Source organism: Penaeus monodon, chromosome 17, assembly GCF_015228065.2.
Source record: "Penaeus monodon isolate SGIC_2016 chromosome 17, NSTDA_Pmon_1, whole genome shotgun sequence".
NCBI lineage: Eukaryota > Metazoa > Arthropoda > Malacostraca > Decapoda > Penaeidae > Penaeus > Penaeus monodon.
Window position 1 is genome coordinate 2,698,477 of NC_051402.1, and position 17,500 is coordinate 2,715,976.

At 41.6% G+C, this 17,500-nt stretch overlaps 1 protein-coding gene across 1 annotated transcript in view; it reads left to right on the top strand.

Annotated features, from left to right (window-relative positions):
- Nucleotides 1-17,500, top strand: part of LOC119583195 (protein APCDD1-like) — a 27,929-nt gene that overhangs the window by 3,992 nt on the left and 6,437 nt on the right. The window contains exon 3 of the mRNA XM_037931673.1: nucleotides 16,322-16,386. Coding sequence (XP_037787601.1) covers nucleotides 16,322-16,386 — 65 coding nt within the window. The remainder of the gene's footprint in view (nucleotides 1-16,321; nucleotides 16,387-17,500) is intronic.

The following is a 17,500-nucleotide window of genomic DNA, read 5'->3' on the forward strand; positions in this document are numbered from 1 at the left end:
AATGAGTAGGCTGCATATAAGGCTATCAAGCAAGACGACCCACTGGACAGGGGAACGAAACTCACCTGGCAGTTTCGAAGCACGGTTCACATGCTTCGTTACGGATTCGAATCACAGTCGAAACGAAGCTGTAGATCCATTCTCTTGATAGCAAATAAAGAATGTTTGCGACTCAGAAAAGGGGAAGAAAGAAAAAAAGAAAAGAAAAATAAGCAGGATATACTGGACAGTGAAACAAAGGAGAGAGAGAGAAGAGAGAGAGAGAGAGAGAGAGAGAGAGAGAGAGAGAGAAAGAGGGGAAGAGGGAGGGAGAGAGAAGAAAAGAGAAAAAAAGAAAAAAAATCAGGGGGTAAAAAGATTTTAACACCCACCTCCCACGAGTCCGGGCCCCGCTAGTGAGTAACGTGACCCTTATGAGTGCCTGCTGGGGTCATGTCAGGGCGGGGGGAAGGGGGGGAGAAAGGGGAAAGGGGCGGGGATATCGTGACAGGGGGACGGGAGGGATGGGGGTGGGTACAGGAGGGGGGGAGGAGGGTGGTGATGCCCCTAAAATGAAAATGACTTTCTTATCCGCTTCCTTTTTTATTCTTCTGCTTTTTCTTCTAATTATCCACTCTCCTTCTCTTCCTTTTTTTCTTTCACACCTAGCTTCTCGCTTCTCCCGTTCTGTCTCTTCACCTCTTCACTTCTCCGTCTCCCCTCTCCCTTTCTCCCTTCTCCCTCATCCCTCGCCCTCCCTCTCTCTCCCCTTATCCTTTATCAACCTCCTTATCCTCTCTCTCCCTCTCTTCCTTTCCCCCCGTTGACCCTTCTCACCCTCCCCTCTCCCTCCCCCTCTCCCCTCCCTCTCCCCTTTTCCCCCGCCCTTTCCTCCCCCACCCTCCCCCTCCCTCTGCCTTTCATCCTTCCCCCTCTTTATCCCCTCTCTCCCTCCCCCCTGTCCCCTTCACCCTGTCCATCCTCGTTCCCGTCACTCTTACCGCGGCTTTACGGCGATAGCGAGAGCGGCTCTGTCACTTTCATCTCTCTAAGACGGGGGGGGGGGGAGTGAAGAAGGGAGGAAGAGAGAGATGTGGGAGGGAGGGAGAGAGGGAGAGAAGGAGGAAGGAGGAGGGGGGGGGTGGGGGGAAGGAGGGAGGGGGGGGGGCGCAGTATATATTTAACGCGACTTTTTTTTTCTCGTTTCGATCCATAAATTTCTTTGTTTACTTTTGGGATTCTATAGACCTTTTCTTTCGTTTTGGTCGATGCTTCGCTTGCACGTTCTCTCTCTCTCTATTTGTCTGTCTGTCTGTTTTTTTCACTCGTGTTCCTTCCCCCTCCATCTCCCTCTCTCCTTCCCTCTCCCTCCTCTCTCCCTCTCCCTCTCTCCCTCTCCCTCCCTCTCAGCTTCCTTCTCTCTCCTACCCTCTCCCTCCTTCTCCCCCCTCTCCGTCCCTCTCCTCTCCCTCTCCCTCTTCCTTCCTCCTCCCCCTCTCTCCTTCCACCCCCCCTCCCTCCTTCCACCCCCCCCTCCGTCTCCCTCACCCCCAAAACAGGCGAGAAACTCCACCAGCAATCATTTTTGCAATCTCAGCTTCCTCGCCGAAAAACCCCCGGTCTGCTGACGAGAACAGGGTCTTTTCCCTTCCCCCCTTCGCGCGATCTATCGGCGTCGCCAGAAGTCTATTTATGCGAGAGATGTTGAGTCGTTTTCATTTGATTTTATTATTATTATTGTCATTATTTTGTTATTATCGTTAGTTTTTGTTATTATTTTGTTATTATTTTGTTATTATTTTTATTTATTTTTGTTATTATTGTTATTATTTTATTTTATTATTTTTTTTTTTTTATTGTGGTTTTATTTTTTTTTTTTTTTGGGATTTTTTTTCTCCCAAGGGGGGGGGAGGGGGTAGGGGTGGGGGGAGGAGGGGGTATTCTTTTTTTTTCTTTCTTTCTTTCTTTTTTTTCCTTTTTTTCTTTCTTCTTCTTCTTCTTCTTCTTCTCCTTTTTCTCCTTCTATTTGGTTTATCAACTTTTATCTGTTATTCACTTTTACTTTGTTGTTGTTGTTTTTTTTCCCTTTTCCCCAGTTTCTTTGATTTGCTCCTGTTTATCTGTGTGTTTTATCGTAAATTAAAATATATTATTTACTGTCAGTTTTCGTGTAATGGGGAGAGAGAATAAAGAAAGGGGAAACAGAGGGTACTTTTCCCCCCCCTCCGCCCTCCCCCCCCGCCTCCGCCCCTCCGCCCTCTACCCTCCAGCCTCCACCCTCCACCCTCCGCCCTCCACCCTCCACCCCTTCGCCCCCCACCCTCCGCCCCCCCTCCGCCCTCCGCCCCTCCCCCCGGCCCCCCCTCCCCCTCCACCCTCCGCCTCCACCCCCCCGCCCCTCCCACCCCCGCAGCGCGACCCCTCCAAACCGCGGAGCATCTTTGAGACGATCATCTCGCGAAAATCGTGTGTAATTTAACGCTAAAAAAAAAAAATGAAAAGGAGAGGAGAGAGAGTAGAGGAGGAGAGGAGGAGAGAGAGAGGAGAGAGAGAGGAAGCCCCAGGGCGACAGAGAGAAGAGAAGGAGAGGGGGGAGAAGAGAGGAGGGGGGAAAAAAGGAGAGAGAGGGGAGAGAGAGAAAAAGGAAAGGAGAAGGGAGAGGAAGGAGAAAAAAAGAGAGGGAAAAAAAGGAAAAAGAAGAGAGAGGGGAGAAGAAGGAGGAAAGGGGGAAGAGGAGAGAGAGAAAGCAAAGGAGAAGTAAAAAAAAAAAAAAATCCCATTTTGATTCGAGCCAAAAAAAGGGCCCCAAAACCCGACCCCGATTTTCCTCGCATTTTTCGGTTTTCCTGGCGTTTTTCGGATTTCTTTTGAAACGACCGATTTTTCGCTTCGCCGGATTCCTTTTAAGGGGGCCGGACGGGCCTCGTGGGGTTTATTTTGATTTTTTTTCTTTTCGCTCCTGTTCCCCTTTCTCTTGTTTTTCTTCTCGCTTTTTTTTTGGGTTTTGTTTTTTTTCTCTCTGTTTTGGGTTTTCGTTTTTCTTTTTTTTTTTTGTCTTTTCTTTTTTTCTGTTTTTTTTTTTTTCCTCCTTTCTCTCTTTTCCCCGTTTCTCCCTTTTCCCCTCTCTTCTTCCCCTCTCGTTCCCTCTTCCCTTTTTCCCTCTCTCCCTTTTTCTCTTCCCTCCCCTTTTTTTATTTTTTCTCTTTTTTCCTCGTTCTCCTTCCCTCCTCCCCCCCCTTCCCTTCTCCCTTTTCTCTCTCTCTCCTCTCTCCTTCTCTCTCTTTTTCTCCCTCTCTCTTTCCCTCTCTCTCTTTTTCTTTCTCTCTCTCTCTCTCTCTCTCTCTCTCTCCCTCTCCTTCCTTTTCTCCCCTTCTTCTTCCCTTTTCCTTCTCTCCCCCTTCTTCCTCCCTCTTCCTTCTCCCCTTTTCGCCCTTCCTCTTCCCTTCTTTCCTTCTCCTTCCTTACGTCTTTCCCCCTTCTCCCCACCCTCATCCTCTCTCCTATATGGGCCACATAAGAGAAAAAGACGAGAAGAAAAAAGAAAAAAGAAGAAGAAGAAAAAAAAGAAAAAAAAAAAGAAAAAAGAAGAAAAGAAAAAAAGAAAAAAAAAAAAAAATCCTGTAGTTAAGATTCGAGCGAAAACGGCCCGAAACCTGACCCCGGATTGACCTCGCATTTGGGGGGTTAAAAACCGGCGATTTTTTTGGGTTTCTTCTGAATCGCTGGGTTTTCCTTTGCGTGATTCATGCTCAAGGGAGGCCGGACGGAGCCTCGTGGGATTTATTGCGATTTTTTTCTCTTTTCGCTCCTGTTCCTCCTTTCTCTTGCTTTGTTCTTCTCGTCTGTTTGTTTGGTGTGTGTTTTTTCTCTCTGTTTGGTTATCGTTTTTTCTTTTTTCTTTTTTGTCTTTTCTTTTTCTGTTTTTTTTTTTCTCCTCTCTTTCTCTCTTTCTCGTTCTCTCTCTCTCTCTCTCTCTCCTTCCCCCTCTCCCCTTCTTTTTTCTCTCTTCTTCTTCTCTTTCTCTCTCTCTCTCCCCTCTTCTCCCTCTTTTCCCTCCCTTTTTTTTTTTCTCCTCTCTCTCTTCTCTCTCTTTTCCCCCTCTCTCTCTCTCTCTTTCTCCCTCTCCTTCCTTTTCTCCCCTTCTTCTTCCCTTTTCCTTCTCTCCCCTTCTTCCTCCCTCTTCCTTCTCCCCTTTTCGCCCTTCCTCTTCCCTTCTTTCCTTCTCCTTCCTTACGTCTTTCCCCCTTCTCCCCACCCTCATCCTCTCTCCTATATTGACCAACATGAAGAAGAAGAAGAAGACGAAGAAGAAGAAAAAGAAAAAGAAGAAGAAGGGGAAGAAAAAAAAAAAGAAGAAAAAAAAAAGAAGAAGAAGAAGAAGAAAAGAAAAGAAAAAAAAAAAAAAAAAATCCACAATGATGAGGAAAATGGAGAAATAAAAAGGGTTTTAATTTCACTCCCGGTTTTTAAAAAGGGTTTTTATTTCACTCCCGGGAATTTCAAAACCAGCTTCCCCCTGGTCTTTTATCGCCACGGGGGGGGGGGGCGTTTAAAAACATCGCCTCGAATCCCACAGAAGGTAAAAGAGAGAGAGAGAGAGAGAAAAGGGGGAAAAAAAAAAAAAAGAAGAAAAAAAAAATAAAAGAAATAAAAAAAAATAAAGAAAGGGAAAGAAAAAAAGGAGAAAAGAAAAAAAAGAAATTGGAAAAAAAAATGTAAAAAAGGGGGGAAAAAAAAGAGAAAGAATAAAAAGGGGGGAAGAAATGAAAAAAAAGAAAGGAAAAAAATAAAAAAAAAAAAAAAAAAAAAAAATAGAAAAGAAAAGAATAGAAAAAAATGAAGATAAAAAAAATGAAATAAAAGGGGGAAGAAATAAAAAAAGGAAAACAAAGGGGGAAGAAACAAAAGAACAAAGACGAAAAAAAGAGAAAAATCGTTCACCATTCCCGCGCCATGAGAGCGCTGCCGTAAACATCGTCTGCGGGAAAATTATTACTGTTTAACTGAGGTGTCCGCTGTTTGGCCGACCCTCTTCTCTCTTCTCCGCCTCTTTTGCTCTTCCTCCTCTCTCCTCTCTCGCTCTCCCCCCCTCTCTGTTTTGTTCTCCTCTCTTCTTCTCCCCCTTCTCTCTCTCTCCCTTTTGCTCTCCCGGCCCCTTTGCCTCCGTTCGCTCTCGCTCCCCCTCTCCTCTCTCCTTCTCTCCTCTCTCTCTCCTCTCTCTCCCTCTCCTCTCTCTTCCCTCGTCTCCTCTCTCCCCCTTTCCCCCTCTCTTGTTCTTCTCCCCCTCCCCCTCTCCCCTCTCCCCCCCCTCTCTCGCTCTCTCCCCCCCCTTTGCTCTCCTCCTTTTTCCTCTCTCCTCTCCTCCCTTTTCCTCTCTCTCTTCCTCCCCCTCTCCCCCCCTCTCTCTCTCTCCTCCCTCCCCTCTCTCTTCTCCCCCCCTCTCTCTCTCTCTCCCTTTTTTTTCCCCACCCTTTTTTCTTTTCGCTCTCGCTCGCCCCCCCTCTCTTCCCCCTCTTTTTCGCCTCTCTCCCGCTCTCTCTCTCTCTTTCGCTCTCGCTCGCTCTCTCTTCTCTTTCTGTCTCTCTCTCCCCCTCTTTTCCTCCTCTCTCCTCCCCTCCTCTCTCTTTTCTCTTCTCCTCTTTCTCCCCTCTCCTCTCTCTCGCCCCTCCTCCTTCTCTTTTCCCTTCTCTCTCTCTCTCTCTTTCTATTTTTCCCTTCTCTCTCTCTCTCTCTCTCTCTCTCTCTCCTCTCCCTTTTTCTCCACTCTCTCCTCTCCATCCCCCCCCCTCCCCCTCTCCCTCTCTCTCTCTCTTGTCTCTCTTCTCTCTCTCTTCTTCCTCTCTCTTCTCTCTCCTCTCCCTCTCTCTCTTTCGCTCTTTCCCCCTCCTCCTCTCTCTCGCTTCTTCGCTCTCTCCTCTCTCTTTTTCGCTCTCTCCTCTCCGCTCTCTCTTCCCTCTCTTTCCCCCCTCTGTCTTTCCTCTCTCTCCCTCTCTCTCTCTCTTCTCTCCTCTCTTTTCTCTCTCCCCTCTCTCTCTCTCTCCCCTCTCTCTCTCTTCTCGCTCTCTCCTCGCTCTCTCCTCTCTCTCTTCCCTCTCTCTTCTCTCTCTCTCTCTCTCTCTCTTCTCTCGTTCCTTTCCGTGATCTCTTTCCTCTTATCTTCGTCTGCTCTTTCCGTTTCTCATCTTCCGCTCCTTCGTTCGTTTTCCCTCCCTCTCTCTTTCCCTCTTTCCTTCGTCCTTCCCTTCCTCTCTCTCGTTCCTTCCTTTCTTCTTCTCTCCTTCATCCCTCTCCCTCCTTCCCTTCTTCCTTCATCCTTCTCCCTCCTTCCCTTCTTCCTCCCTCCCTCCCCCTCCCCTCTCTTCCTCTCCCCCTCTTCCTCCCCTTCCCTCCTCTTCCCTTCTTCCTCCCCCCTCCCCCTCTTCCTCTCCTTTCCTCTCTGCTAATCTCCAGCGGGATCTTCTTGTCAATTGCAAAAGCAAAAATGGAAAACAATGGAAATATGACTCCTTTTAACTTAGCAACTTGATGCAATAAAAGATAAACAGGTGAATAAACGGGATTTTAAGAATGCAGTCTTTCGGCCCAGCAACAAGAGGAAATTGCAAATGTGAATTTTTCGACCAGTGAATTGAAAAAAAAAAGGAGGTAATATTAGTTAGACAATTTCTCAGTGTGGTGAATTCCCTTTCCCCTAAATTGATAATTATAATAATAAATAAATATGTTAATAAGTAAGTAAATAAATATGTAAAGTAATAATAATAATAATAATAATAATAATAATAATAATAAAGTATATATATACATACACACATTAATGATAATCAATTGTATGAAAAAAATTCACTCATCCATTAACTTCCCGTCTCCCCTAAAAACGAAAAGAATTTTCCAAAGCTTATCATTCACATAAAACCACGGACCTCCGCTGGCGTTTTATTGCCGTCGCGTAAGCAATAGCATTATAGATGGCTGGCGTTGCAAAGGACAAGTGTTTTCTTTTATATATATATATATATATATATATATATATATATATATATATATATATATATATATATATACACACATATATAAAACAACACCAGAGGGTCCGAATGAGAGTTCGAATAGCGATCCGAGACGACTGTCCGAATAAGGAGTTTCGAATCATTATTGAGCGAGACGCCGAAGCCGGTTTCGAAAAGGCCAGAAGTGAAGCTCTTCGGATCCAATGTATTTCTGATTGAAAATTTGTAGCATAAAAAGAGAGAAATATTGCGCGGACGAATTTTAGATAAGTATCTGATTTCTTTTTTTTTGTCTTTTTCTGTTTTCTTTTTTAAGGGGGACGGTAACAGTATCGCCAGAACAAGACTTTTCGATAAAATCATTTAGAAATAAATGCATGAAATGTGTTTATTTATTTATTTATTTTTATCTGTTTCCATATTGAATAGTAATGAAAAAAAAAAAATAGACGAAAGAAAATATATATAATATACATATAAATAATATATAAATATTTATAAATATGGAAAATTTAATAAAGATACAATTAGAAAGATAAAGAATTACACAATAAAAAAAAATAAATATTAAGAAAAGGCGTAAAAAGCAGAAAGAAAGATGAACGAAACAAGAAAAAAGAAGATGCGGTAAAATAGATAATACAAACGAAAAAAAAAGTGAAAAGGAAAAAAAAAAAAGATGCGGTAAGAAAAATTCTGTTTATGAAACAAAACGAAACACACATACCACACACACACACACACACACACACACACACACAAAAAAAAAAAAAAAAAAAAAAAAAAAAAAAAAAAAAAAAAAAAAAAAAAAAAAATATATATATATATATATATATATATATATATATATATAGATATATATATATATAAAACATACAAATGAAATAGACAATAAACGAAAACACGAAACATTCGGCAACCCTCAGAAGCAACCCCCACTCACCCACCCCCAACCCCCACCCCCACCCAAAAAAAAAAAAAAAAAAAAAAAAAAACAGGGCGCGTCAAAATCCAAAGATCGCTTAATTAATCAATCTCACCATATTTAATCCCCACCGAGACGGTTATTAATCGCCTCCCGTTTGAGCCAAGGAGCGAATATGGACCGAAAGATAATACACTTGGAAACAAACAAACAAGCAAAGCGATGACTCTTTTTTCTTCATATTGTCGAGCGAGAGAAGAAAAGGGAAGAAGGAAATGGCGATGAAAGTGAAGAAGAAGAGGATGAAGGTGAAGAAGAAAGGCGAAGAAAAGTAAAAGAAGAAGAAGAAGAAGAGAGCGAGAGAGAGAGAGAGAGAGAGAGAGAGAGAGAGAGAGAAAGTCTTAAAGGCTGTTCCATCCAAGAGAAAATATCGAAAAACTTGAATTCGCATTTCTATTTTTTTTTCTTGCTCAGATGGACAGTCAAATTGTTGAAAAGTTGAAGGATTGGTGGCGGACAATATTAGCATATGAATAAATAGATATAAGTACGGACAGATAAATGAATATGGATGGGTGGGTGCATCTGCGTGTATGTATATTCACTTTATACGTTCTGCTTTCAGTTCATTTATCATTTATTCTCTCTCTCTCTCTCTCTATCTATCTATCTATCTATCTATCTATCTATCTCTTTCGCTCTCTCTCTCTATTTATCTCTTTCGCTCTCTCCTCCATTCCTCATTTTCTCACTCCCTCACTCCCTTCCCCACTTCTCTCTCTCTCTCTCTCTCTCTCTCCTCTCTCTCTCTCTCTCTCTCCTCGCCCCTCTCTCTCTCTCTCTCTCTCTCTCTCTCTCTCGCTCCTTCTCGCTCTCTCCATTCCTCCTTTTCTCACTCCCTTCCCCCCCCCCTCTCCTCTCTCTCTCTCTCTCTCTCTCTCTCTCTCTCTCTCTCTTCTCTCTCTCTCTCTCTCTCTTTTCTTATCTCTCAGCGATGACTGAATGACAAGCTCCTGTGACACATAGATCCACTTATGCCATTAAGATTTTTGTGTTTTTTCAGTTGTTTTTGTGTGTGGGGGGGGAGGGGGGAGTGTGTTTATGGTGAAGATGAAGCATGGGAAAAGGATGGAGACAGAGAAAAAGGAACAAGTGGGGAAAGAGAGGGGAAGAGAGAAAAAGAAGAAGAAGAAGAAGAAGAAGAGAGAGAAAGAGAGAGAGAGAGAGAGAGAGAGAGAGAGAGAGAGAGAGAGAGAGAGAGAGAGAAAAGAGGGAAAATAATGAAAGAAGAAAGATATAAAACTATATATTTCTTTGTGAATATTTATTTTTTCTTTTATATATTTTATCATATCTATTTATCTATCTATCTTTTATTTTCAATTAATTTTGCCTTTCCTCATTTCTCCAACAAATCATCAATTTTTTTTCTGTTTCTCTTATGTCCTACTTTCTCTTCTATTTTCTTCTCTCCCTTCTTTGGTCGCTCATTCATCACTCCCTTTATCATCTCCCTTTCTTCTGTTTATACTTTAACCCGAGGAGCAAGTCGGTTTTCGAATCCAATATATCTCCTGTTCTCCTAGGAATTAGAAAATACGTGAGGGCGTTCATATTTTTTCACCTTTTCTCTCTTTCTTTCTTTCTTTTTATCTGTCTTTCTGTCTGTCTGTCTGTGTCTGTCTGTCTCTGTGTCTGTCTGTCTCTGTGTCTGTCTGTCTCTGTCTCTTTCTGTCTGTCTGTCTGTCTGTCTATCTCTGTCTGTCTGTCTCTCTCTCTCTCTCTCTCTTTCTCTCTCTCTCTCTCTCTATCCTCTCTCTCTCTCTCTCTCTCTCTCTCTCTCTCAGTCTACCAATCAGACTCACACATCCCCCCCCCTCCCTCCTCCTCCCTCTTCACACACGCAAACTTTTTTTTCAAACAAAGCAATCATTCAGCCTCCCCCCCAACCCCCCCATCACCCCACCTCCCCACCCCCACCCTCGCTCCCGCCCCTGTTCTTGCCTCTCGTGTATCGTGGGCGTTTTTCGGCCTCGGGATCGCGGGCGTGCGGGCGGCACTCGAAAGCATTCTTGACAGGGAGAAACTTAGTGTGTAATTGAAAAGCAAGAGAGAAACAAAAGAAAGAAATCTGGTTTTGAGTTCGGATGGAGAGAGAGAGAGAGAGAGAGAGAGAGAGAGAGAGAGAGAGAGAGAGAGAGAGAGAGAGAGAGAGAGAGAGAGAAAACAGAGAGAGAGAGAGAAAGAAGACAAAGAGAAAAAAAAGAGAGAGACAGAGAGAGAGAGAGAGAGAGAGGAAGAGGGAGAGAAAGAGAGACAAAGAGAAAAAGTAAGAGAGAGAGAGAGACAGAGAGAGATATAAAGAAAGAAAAGAAAGAAAGAGACTATACACAAACAAGTAAATGAATCAAGCAAATTACCGAAACCTGGTAAAAAAAAAAAAAAAAAAAAAAAAAAAGACTAAAAGATACAAACAACTCGATTATTTTTTTTTCTTCTCCGAACAGACTTCGTAAATTTGACTTCCTCCTCCAAATGGCGCCCAACCTGCCTGTCCTGTTTACTTTTAATTGGCCTGCGTGTGGCTTTAAAGACTTCATCTTTTGATAGCCTTAAAATATCTGGCCTTTTTCGGTTTTTAGGCGAGATCGGAATGTCGAGCGTGTGGGTGTTGTGTTTTGTGTTTTGTGTTTTGTTGTTGTTGTGTGTGTGTGTGTGTGTGTGTGTGTTGTGTTGTGTTGTTGTTGTTGTGTGTGTGTGTGTGTGGTTGTGTTGTGTTGTGTGTTGTTGTTGTGTGTGGTGTGGTGTGTGTGTGTGTGTGTGTGAGTGATGTGTGTGATGTGTGTGTGTTGTGATGTTATGTAGTTGTGTTTGTATGTTTGTGTTGTGTGATGGTGTTGTGTGTGTGTGATGTGTGTGTGTGTGTGTGTGTGTGTGTGTGTGTGTGTTGTTGTTGTTGTTGTTATATATATATTTGTATTTGCAAGTGTGTGTTTGTGTGTTTATGTACTATATCTGGAATACTTACGTAAGTGATTTGTAAGTATATGTAAACTTTTAAATCGGCATTTCTTAACCAGCAAGCGAGAAACCTAATCAAAAATTTATCATCTTAAAAAAGAAAAGAAAAAAAAGGAGAAAGAAAGGGAAGGGAGGAAGAAAAAAGGAGAAGAAAGGAAAAAAAGAAGAAAAGGAAAATGGAAGATGGAAGAAGGGAAGCAAGGAAAAAGAGTGAAAAGAAAGGAAAATAAGAAGAAAAAAAAGAAAAGAAAATATAGAATATATGAACAGAAAAATACGAAAAAAAGAGGAATGATAGTAACAAATAAATTAATAATAATGATAATAACAACAATAATGATGATGATAATAATAATAATGATAACAATAATAATAACAACAATGATAATAATAATAACAATGATAATAATAATAATAATAATTAAATAACGATATGTTTCCAAGAATTAAAAATCAACGAAAAAAAAAAAAAAAAAATCGCCACAGGACTTTCTGTTTCGTTAATTAACATTCATAGTATTTCGTTCGGAATATATACAACGATACTAACCGACTGATATTCTTGTAATTAATTTATGAATCTAATTATTGTCGTTAATTATCTATTCGTATTTTTATTTTTAAGATTTTTAATGTTGTTAATTATCAATTCCTATTTTTTTTTATTTTTTGTTTGTTATTCCATTATTCATTCTTCATTATCGTGTTATTTTAATAAGATTTCGATTCTGATTTTAATCGATATCGTTATCTATCAGTATCATATATTATCATATTGTTATTTTCTTATTGCTGTTATCTATATTATCGGGTTTTATATCATGTATTTTGCAACAGTTTGCAATAAACACTTAAATCGCTATGACACCCCTTTCGCGTAAGATTTATTTAGAAAGAATAAAGAAAAAATAAAATATGTGTAGAAAATTGAAAATGTCATAGCAAAAATATGCATCTATTTGACATATGTACGTAAATGTACGTACACACACACACACACACACACACACACACACACACACACACACACACACACACACACACACACACACACACACACACACACACACACACACACACAATAACCCCTTTCTCTCCCTCTCCTCCTCTTCCCCCTCAGACAGAGAGAGAGAGAGAGAGAGAGAGAGAGAGAGAGAGAGAGAGAGAGAGAGAGAGAGAGAGAGAGAGAGAGAGAGAGAGAGAGAGAGAGAGAGAGAGAGAGAGAGAGAGAAGAGGAAGAGAGAGAGAGAGAGGAGAAGGCAGAAGGAGTAAGTAAAACGAGAGAAGAAGCAGAATAGAGAGGGGTAGATGAGAAGAGCCCACAAGAGAGAATAAGTTTTAGAGAGAGGGGGGGGAGGGTGCGGAGGTCCCAGAGAGTACAGTGAGGTTTAAACCCGGGGGGCGAGATATGTAGTGTGTAGTTGAAGAAGCCCGAATGGTTTTTATAAGAGGGGGAGTGAGGGGGGGGAGGGAAAGGGAGGGAAGCGGAGGGAGGGGAGGGAGGAGAAGGGGAGAAGGGGGAGAGGGGGAGGGAGGGAGGGAGGGGGAGGGGTAGGTGGGGAAGAAGGAGGGTGGAAGAGGAAATGAAGGGAGAGGGAGAGGGTGAAGGAGAGGAAGGGAGGAAAGAAGGGCAGGGTGAAGGAGAAGACGGAGGCGGGAATATCTACAGTTTCCTTCTTCGTTTTCATTAAATAATAAGAAAAAAAAGGTTTTTTTATCATCAATTTCTTTTTAAAAAACAAACAAAGCATCGCCATTTTGTTTATCTCATCGTTCCCTTCTTAATAATAATAATAATAATAATAATAATAATAATAATAGTAATAATAAAAAAATAAATGATAATAATAATAAAAAATAGTTGCAACTTTTTACACATTCAAACAAAACCAAAAGACGAAATGAATAACATGTTCGCCAGCCCTTTCCTGCAGACAACCCACAGCAAATGGCAAGTGACAACGCGCTCATTCTGACACCGTTTAATTAACGACGCAAAGTAAACAAATAACAGGCAGGTATTCATGCCACGGCTCCTCGAGGCACTCCAAGCCTTATTACCTTTGCATTCCAAGAGAGAGCGAGGGAGGGAGAGAGAGAGAGGGAGAGACAGAGGGAGGGAGGGAGAGAGAGAGAGAGGAGAGAGAGAGAGAGAGAGAGAAGGAAGAAAAGAGAGAGAGAGAGAGAGAGAGAGAGAGAGAGAGAGAGAGAGAGAGAGAGAGAGAGAGAAAACCACAGCGTGACTTTGGGAAGTCTGCACAGTGGCAGATTGCGTTCAAAGCCTATGTGATGCGGGGGGGTGGAGCTTTGTCACGGAATAATTCCAATACAGACAGTGGATGATATGCGTACTGTTTGGAGATACACAGACACACACACGTGTGAGTGTGTGTGTGTATTTGTGCACATATATATGTATATATGTCTATCTACCATGGTATCTACACGGAAGAGTGTTTTACCATATATATATATATAGATATAATATATATATATATATATATATATATACATTATCTTATATATTATATATTATATATATATATATATGTATATATGTATATTGTAAAAATACATGCAAAATATATGTATATATATGTATATATATGTATATTTTGTTATATGTATGCATTATGTATTTATGTATAGATATGGGATACAATACAATATTTTATTAATGTTAACAATAAATGTTATAGAACGTTTAGTCTAAGGTTTGTATGTATAATCAGAGGATAGGGATCTAGTATGCCAGTGGGTACGTTATTTTCCCAGGCAGAAACCTATCCTGCTGACCATTAGTATTATGTACAATGGTCCGGTACAATTCACAAATTTTCTATTCAGGCGTTAACAACAAAAGTTACGAGAGCACGTACTTTACATCTGGCTTTTTGGTATTTACAAACAAGACCGGAAGAAAGGGAATTCTAAACCAAGAATCGGGTACGTATTCCGAAGCATGAAACCATTGCCACTAACGGAAAATTGAGATTCAGTGATGTACCTAACAAGTCACGTGACGGAAAGCTAATTGCTGTGAAGAAGTTTGTTGCATGGAGAGAAAAAAAAAAGTTATGTTATGGTTGCTTTTCTTTATGTTGATAATATATTTATGGTAATTTAAAAAATGGAAAAAGATGAAAAATTCAAAATCAAAAACAGAAGCGATAAATAATAAAAATGATAACAAAATTAATAATCAATGATAAAAACAAACATAGAATTAAAAAAGTGATAAATAAATTAAAATAACAACAAAAAATAAAGACAGATCAATAAACAGATAATAATAACAACAACCAATAAGCAAGATGGACATAATAATACAAAAGCCAACAAATTATCACTCGGCTGGCAGCTATTTAAACAGATTAACAGCAAAAACAACACGAGCTTCTTCAACAAATGCAAAACAAACACACGCAGACACAGGCTCTCCCGACAGATCAAAAAACGACAAACTAAACAGACAGACCATAAAGCCAAGAACCGGCGAGCAACTGTAACTCAGGAACACTCGCATTAACCAAGAATTCACACCACAAAAGACTACACAAAAACAACACACCAACCCCACACACCAAAACACACCACATAAGCCACACCAAAAGCGCACCACACGCACAAAACACACCACAAACACCACACACACACACACACCAAAACACATCCACACCACACCAAACAACCCACGCCCCCCCAACACCTACCCCCTTCCCACAAACCCACCCCCCACCCACCCACACCACAAACACCCCCTACTCCACACGCCCGCCCGCACGCCCGTCTTCGATTTCAGGGCTTTCTTGTCCGTCGAATGAAGAGAGAAAACATTTCGCTATTCATTAGACTAAGTATGGTGTTTGTGTGTGTGGGAAGGAGGCGTGGATGGTGATGAATGCGGTGATGATATCAGTGGAGGGAATTATGGGGGGGGGTGATGGGGGGTAGGTAATGGTAGTTGGTGGTGGTAGTGGTGGTTATTATTATTGTTATTATTATCATATATTATTACTATATTATTATTGTTTTTGTTGTTATTATTGACACTATTGTTATTATTATTGATAATGTTATTATTGTTATTTTTTATCATCATTTTTGTTGTTATCAGCATGATCATCATCCCTATTACTACAATTAATATTATCATTATAATCATCATTATTATTAACATACCTAACCCGGAGTCACTGACCTGTCCACTACCTAACCCGGAGTTAAAAACGCTACCCATCAAAATGTCCATTACACAACCCGGACCCTCGTTTGCAGTCACACGCCTTCAATAGTGAGAGAAGAGGCAGTGATGGTGGTAAAGTTTCCTAAAGTAGTAGTGGTAGTAGTAGTAGGAGTAGCAGTAGCAGTAGCAATAGTAGTAGTAGTGGTAGTAGTAGTAGTTGTAATAGTAGTAGTAGCCACAGAGTGTAGTAACAGAGGTGAGAATTATCATCATCAGTATTAGTAGCAGTAGCAGTGTGTAGTACCAGACCTTTTACCATAGTAAATATCGTAATTGTCATTAAAATTATATATATATATATATATATATATGTGTGTGTGTGTGTGTGTGTGTGTGTGTGTGTGTGTGTGTGTGTGTGTGTGTGTGTGTGTGTGTGTGTGTATTATAAATATTATATCAGTAACAACAACAACAAAAATATCCCCAACACCAACAACAAAAATAATCCGCCCAAATACTGTAGAAAAGTTGAATTTAACTCAACTCATTCCCACCTGAGATATATGCCCGAGAGCATTCGGACAGACAAGTAATGAGATACGTCGTCAAGAAAAGCCAATCACCATTTAAAACTATTGCCAAAGCTATCACACGTTCCCCCTACCCCTACCTGCCTCTTTGCTCCCCATGTCCCTCTCTCCACTCTTTCCTTCTCCTTCTGTGACCCTCACCTCGTCCCTCTCCTTCCTATCTATCTGCCCCTCTCTCTCTCCCTTCTATCTCTCTGTCCCTGTCTTTCTCCCTCCTATCTATCAGCCCCTGTTTTTCTCCCTTCTATTTATCTGTCCCTGTCCCTCTCAATCCTATTTATCTCCCTCTATCCCTCCCCCTCCTATTTATCAGCCCCTGTCCCTCCCCCTCCTATCTATCTGCCCCTATCCCCGTTCATCCCCGCTCTTCTCCTCCTCTTCCCCTCTCCCTCCTCTTATTCCATCCCCTGTCGTGTTCCGTGACAGTCGACAGGCCCCTGTCCTTCCCCTCCCCTTCCCCCTTTCCCTTTCTCCCATCCCTTACCCCCACCCCCACCTAATACCCTAAGTGGCCACCCCCGCTACACACCCATTGTAGATAACAAAGCGACATTTACACCCCTTTAATTGGCTCGCCGGTAACCTAATGACCCAATTATGTGGTTCTCAGCGTCACAGCCGAGATGTTCCGTATATTAATGTGGAATTATGGGCGTTATCTGCTGGGAAATCCTTGTATGGGAGGCGCGGGGGGGGGGGGGGGTTGCAAGAGCGGGGTATTGATAGGCTGCTCGCGAATAATTCTGTTTTGCTTTTGGTAGTTATTACGTTGCTATGGATGAAGTGTTGTTTGTGGATGGTTTACGGTTGGAGACGTGTATGTAGATTCAATGGGGGCGTGTGTGTGTGTGTGTGTGTGTGTGTGTGTGTGTGTGTGTGTGTGTGTGTGTGTGTGTGTGTGTGTGTGTGTGTGTGTGTGTGTGTGTGTGTGTGTGTGGGTGTGTGTGAGAGAGAGAGAGAGAGAGAGAGAGAGAGAGAGAGAGAGAGAGAGAGAGAGAGAGAGATACTACAGATCTTGTGCAGTTCTGTCACATAGTCTGAAGATAGACACCTCATCTCCCACTTAACCAAAATACAGACTAATGCTCTTAACGCAACCACGACCTTACGACCTGGCAAAAACCCGTTCCCCACTCCTAGTCACTGACCTGTCCACTACCTAACCCGGAGTTAAGAACGCCACCCATCAAAATGTCCATTACGCGACCCGGACCGTCGTTTAGTCGTTTCAATAGCGAGAGAAGAGGCAGTGATTATGGTAAAGTTTGCAGGAGTTTCAATAGTGATTTAACACAACACGCGTGGTTTTTTTTTAACGTCATTCACACTTGTTGAGGGAGATAGAAAACGATGGATGAAGAGGGAACAGAGAGGAAGAAAGATATATATGGGGGCCAGGGATCGCTAAAGGTGATGTAAGACGGTCCATTTGCAAGCTGAAGGAAGGGAGTAAGTTATGTTTGTTATAACCATAGAGGGCGAAATATGGGCGTGAAAGTCAATAGAGGGTGTGTGATAGAAGAGGGAGGTTGAAGAACCAGCATAAAGTGATCTATTGTAGAAGTGAAAGTGATGGTATGGTTGTTACTTTTTTCTTGTGAGAAATGGTGGATGTTTGGCACCAATATTGTAACTTTTATGCTGAAGATTTATCAAAGGAGTAATTTTTACCGATTATCATCATGGTTGAAATGATTAAAGCTATTGTAAGAGGCACTGTTATCATGCCTACTGCCACAACTATATACTACAAATATCTTTTAATACTGAATCTTTATTATCATCGTTT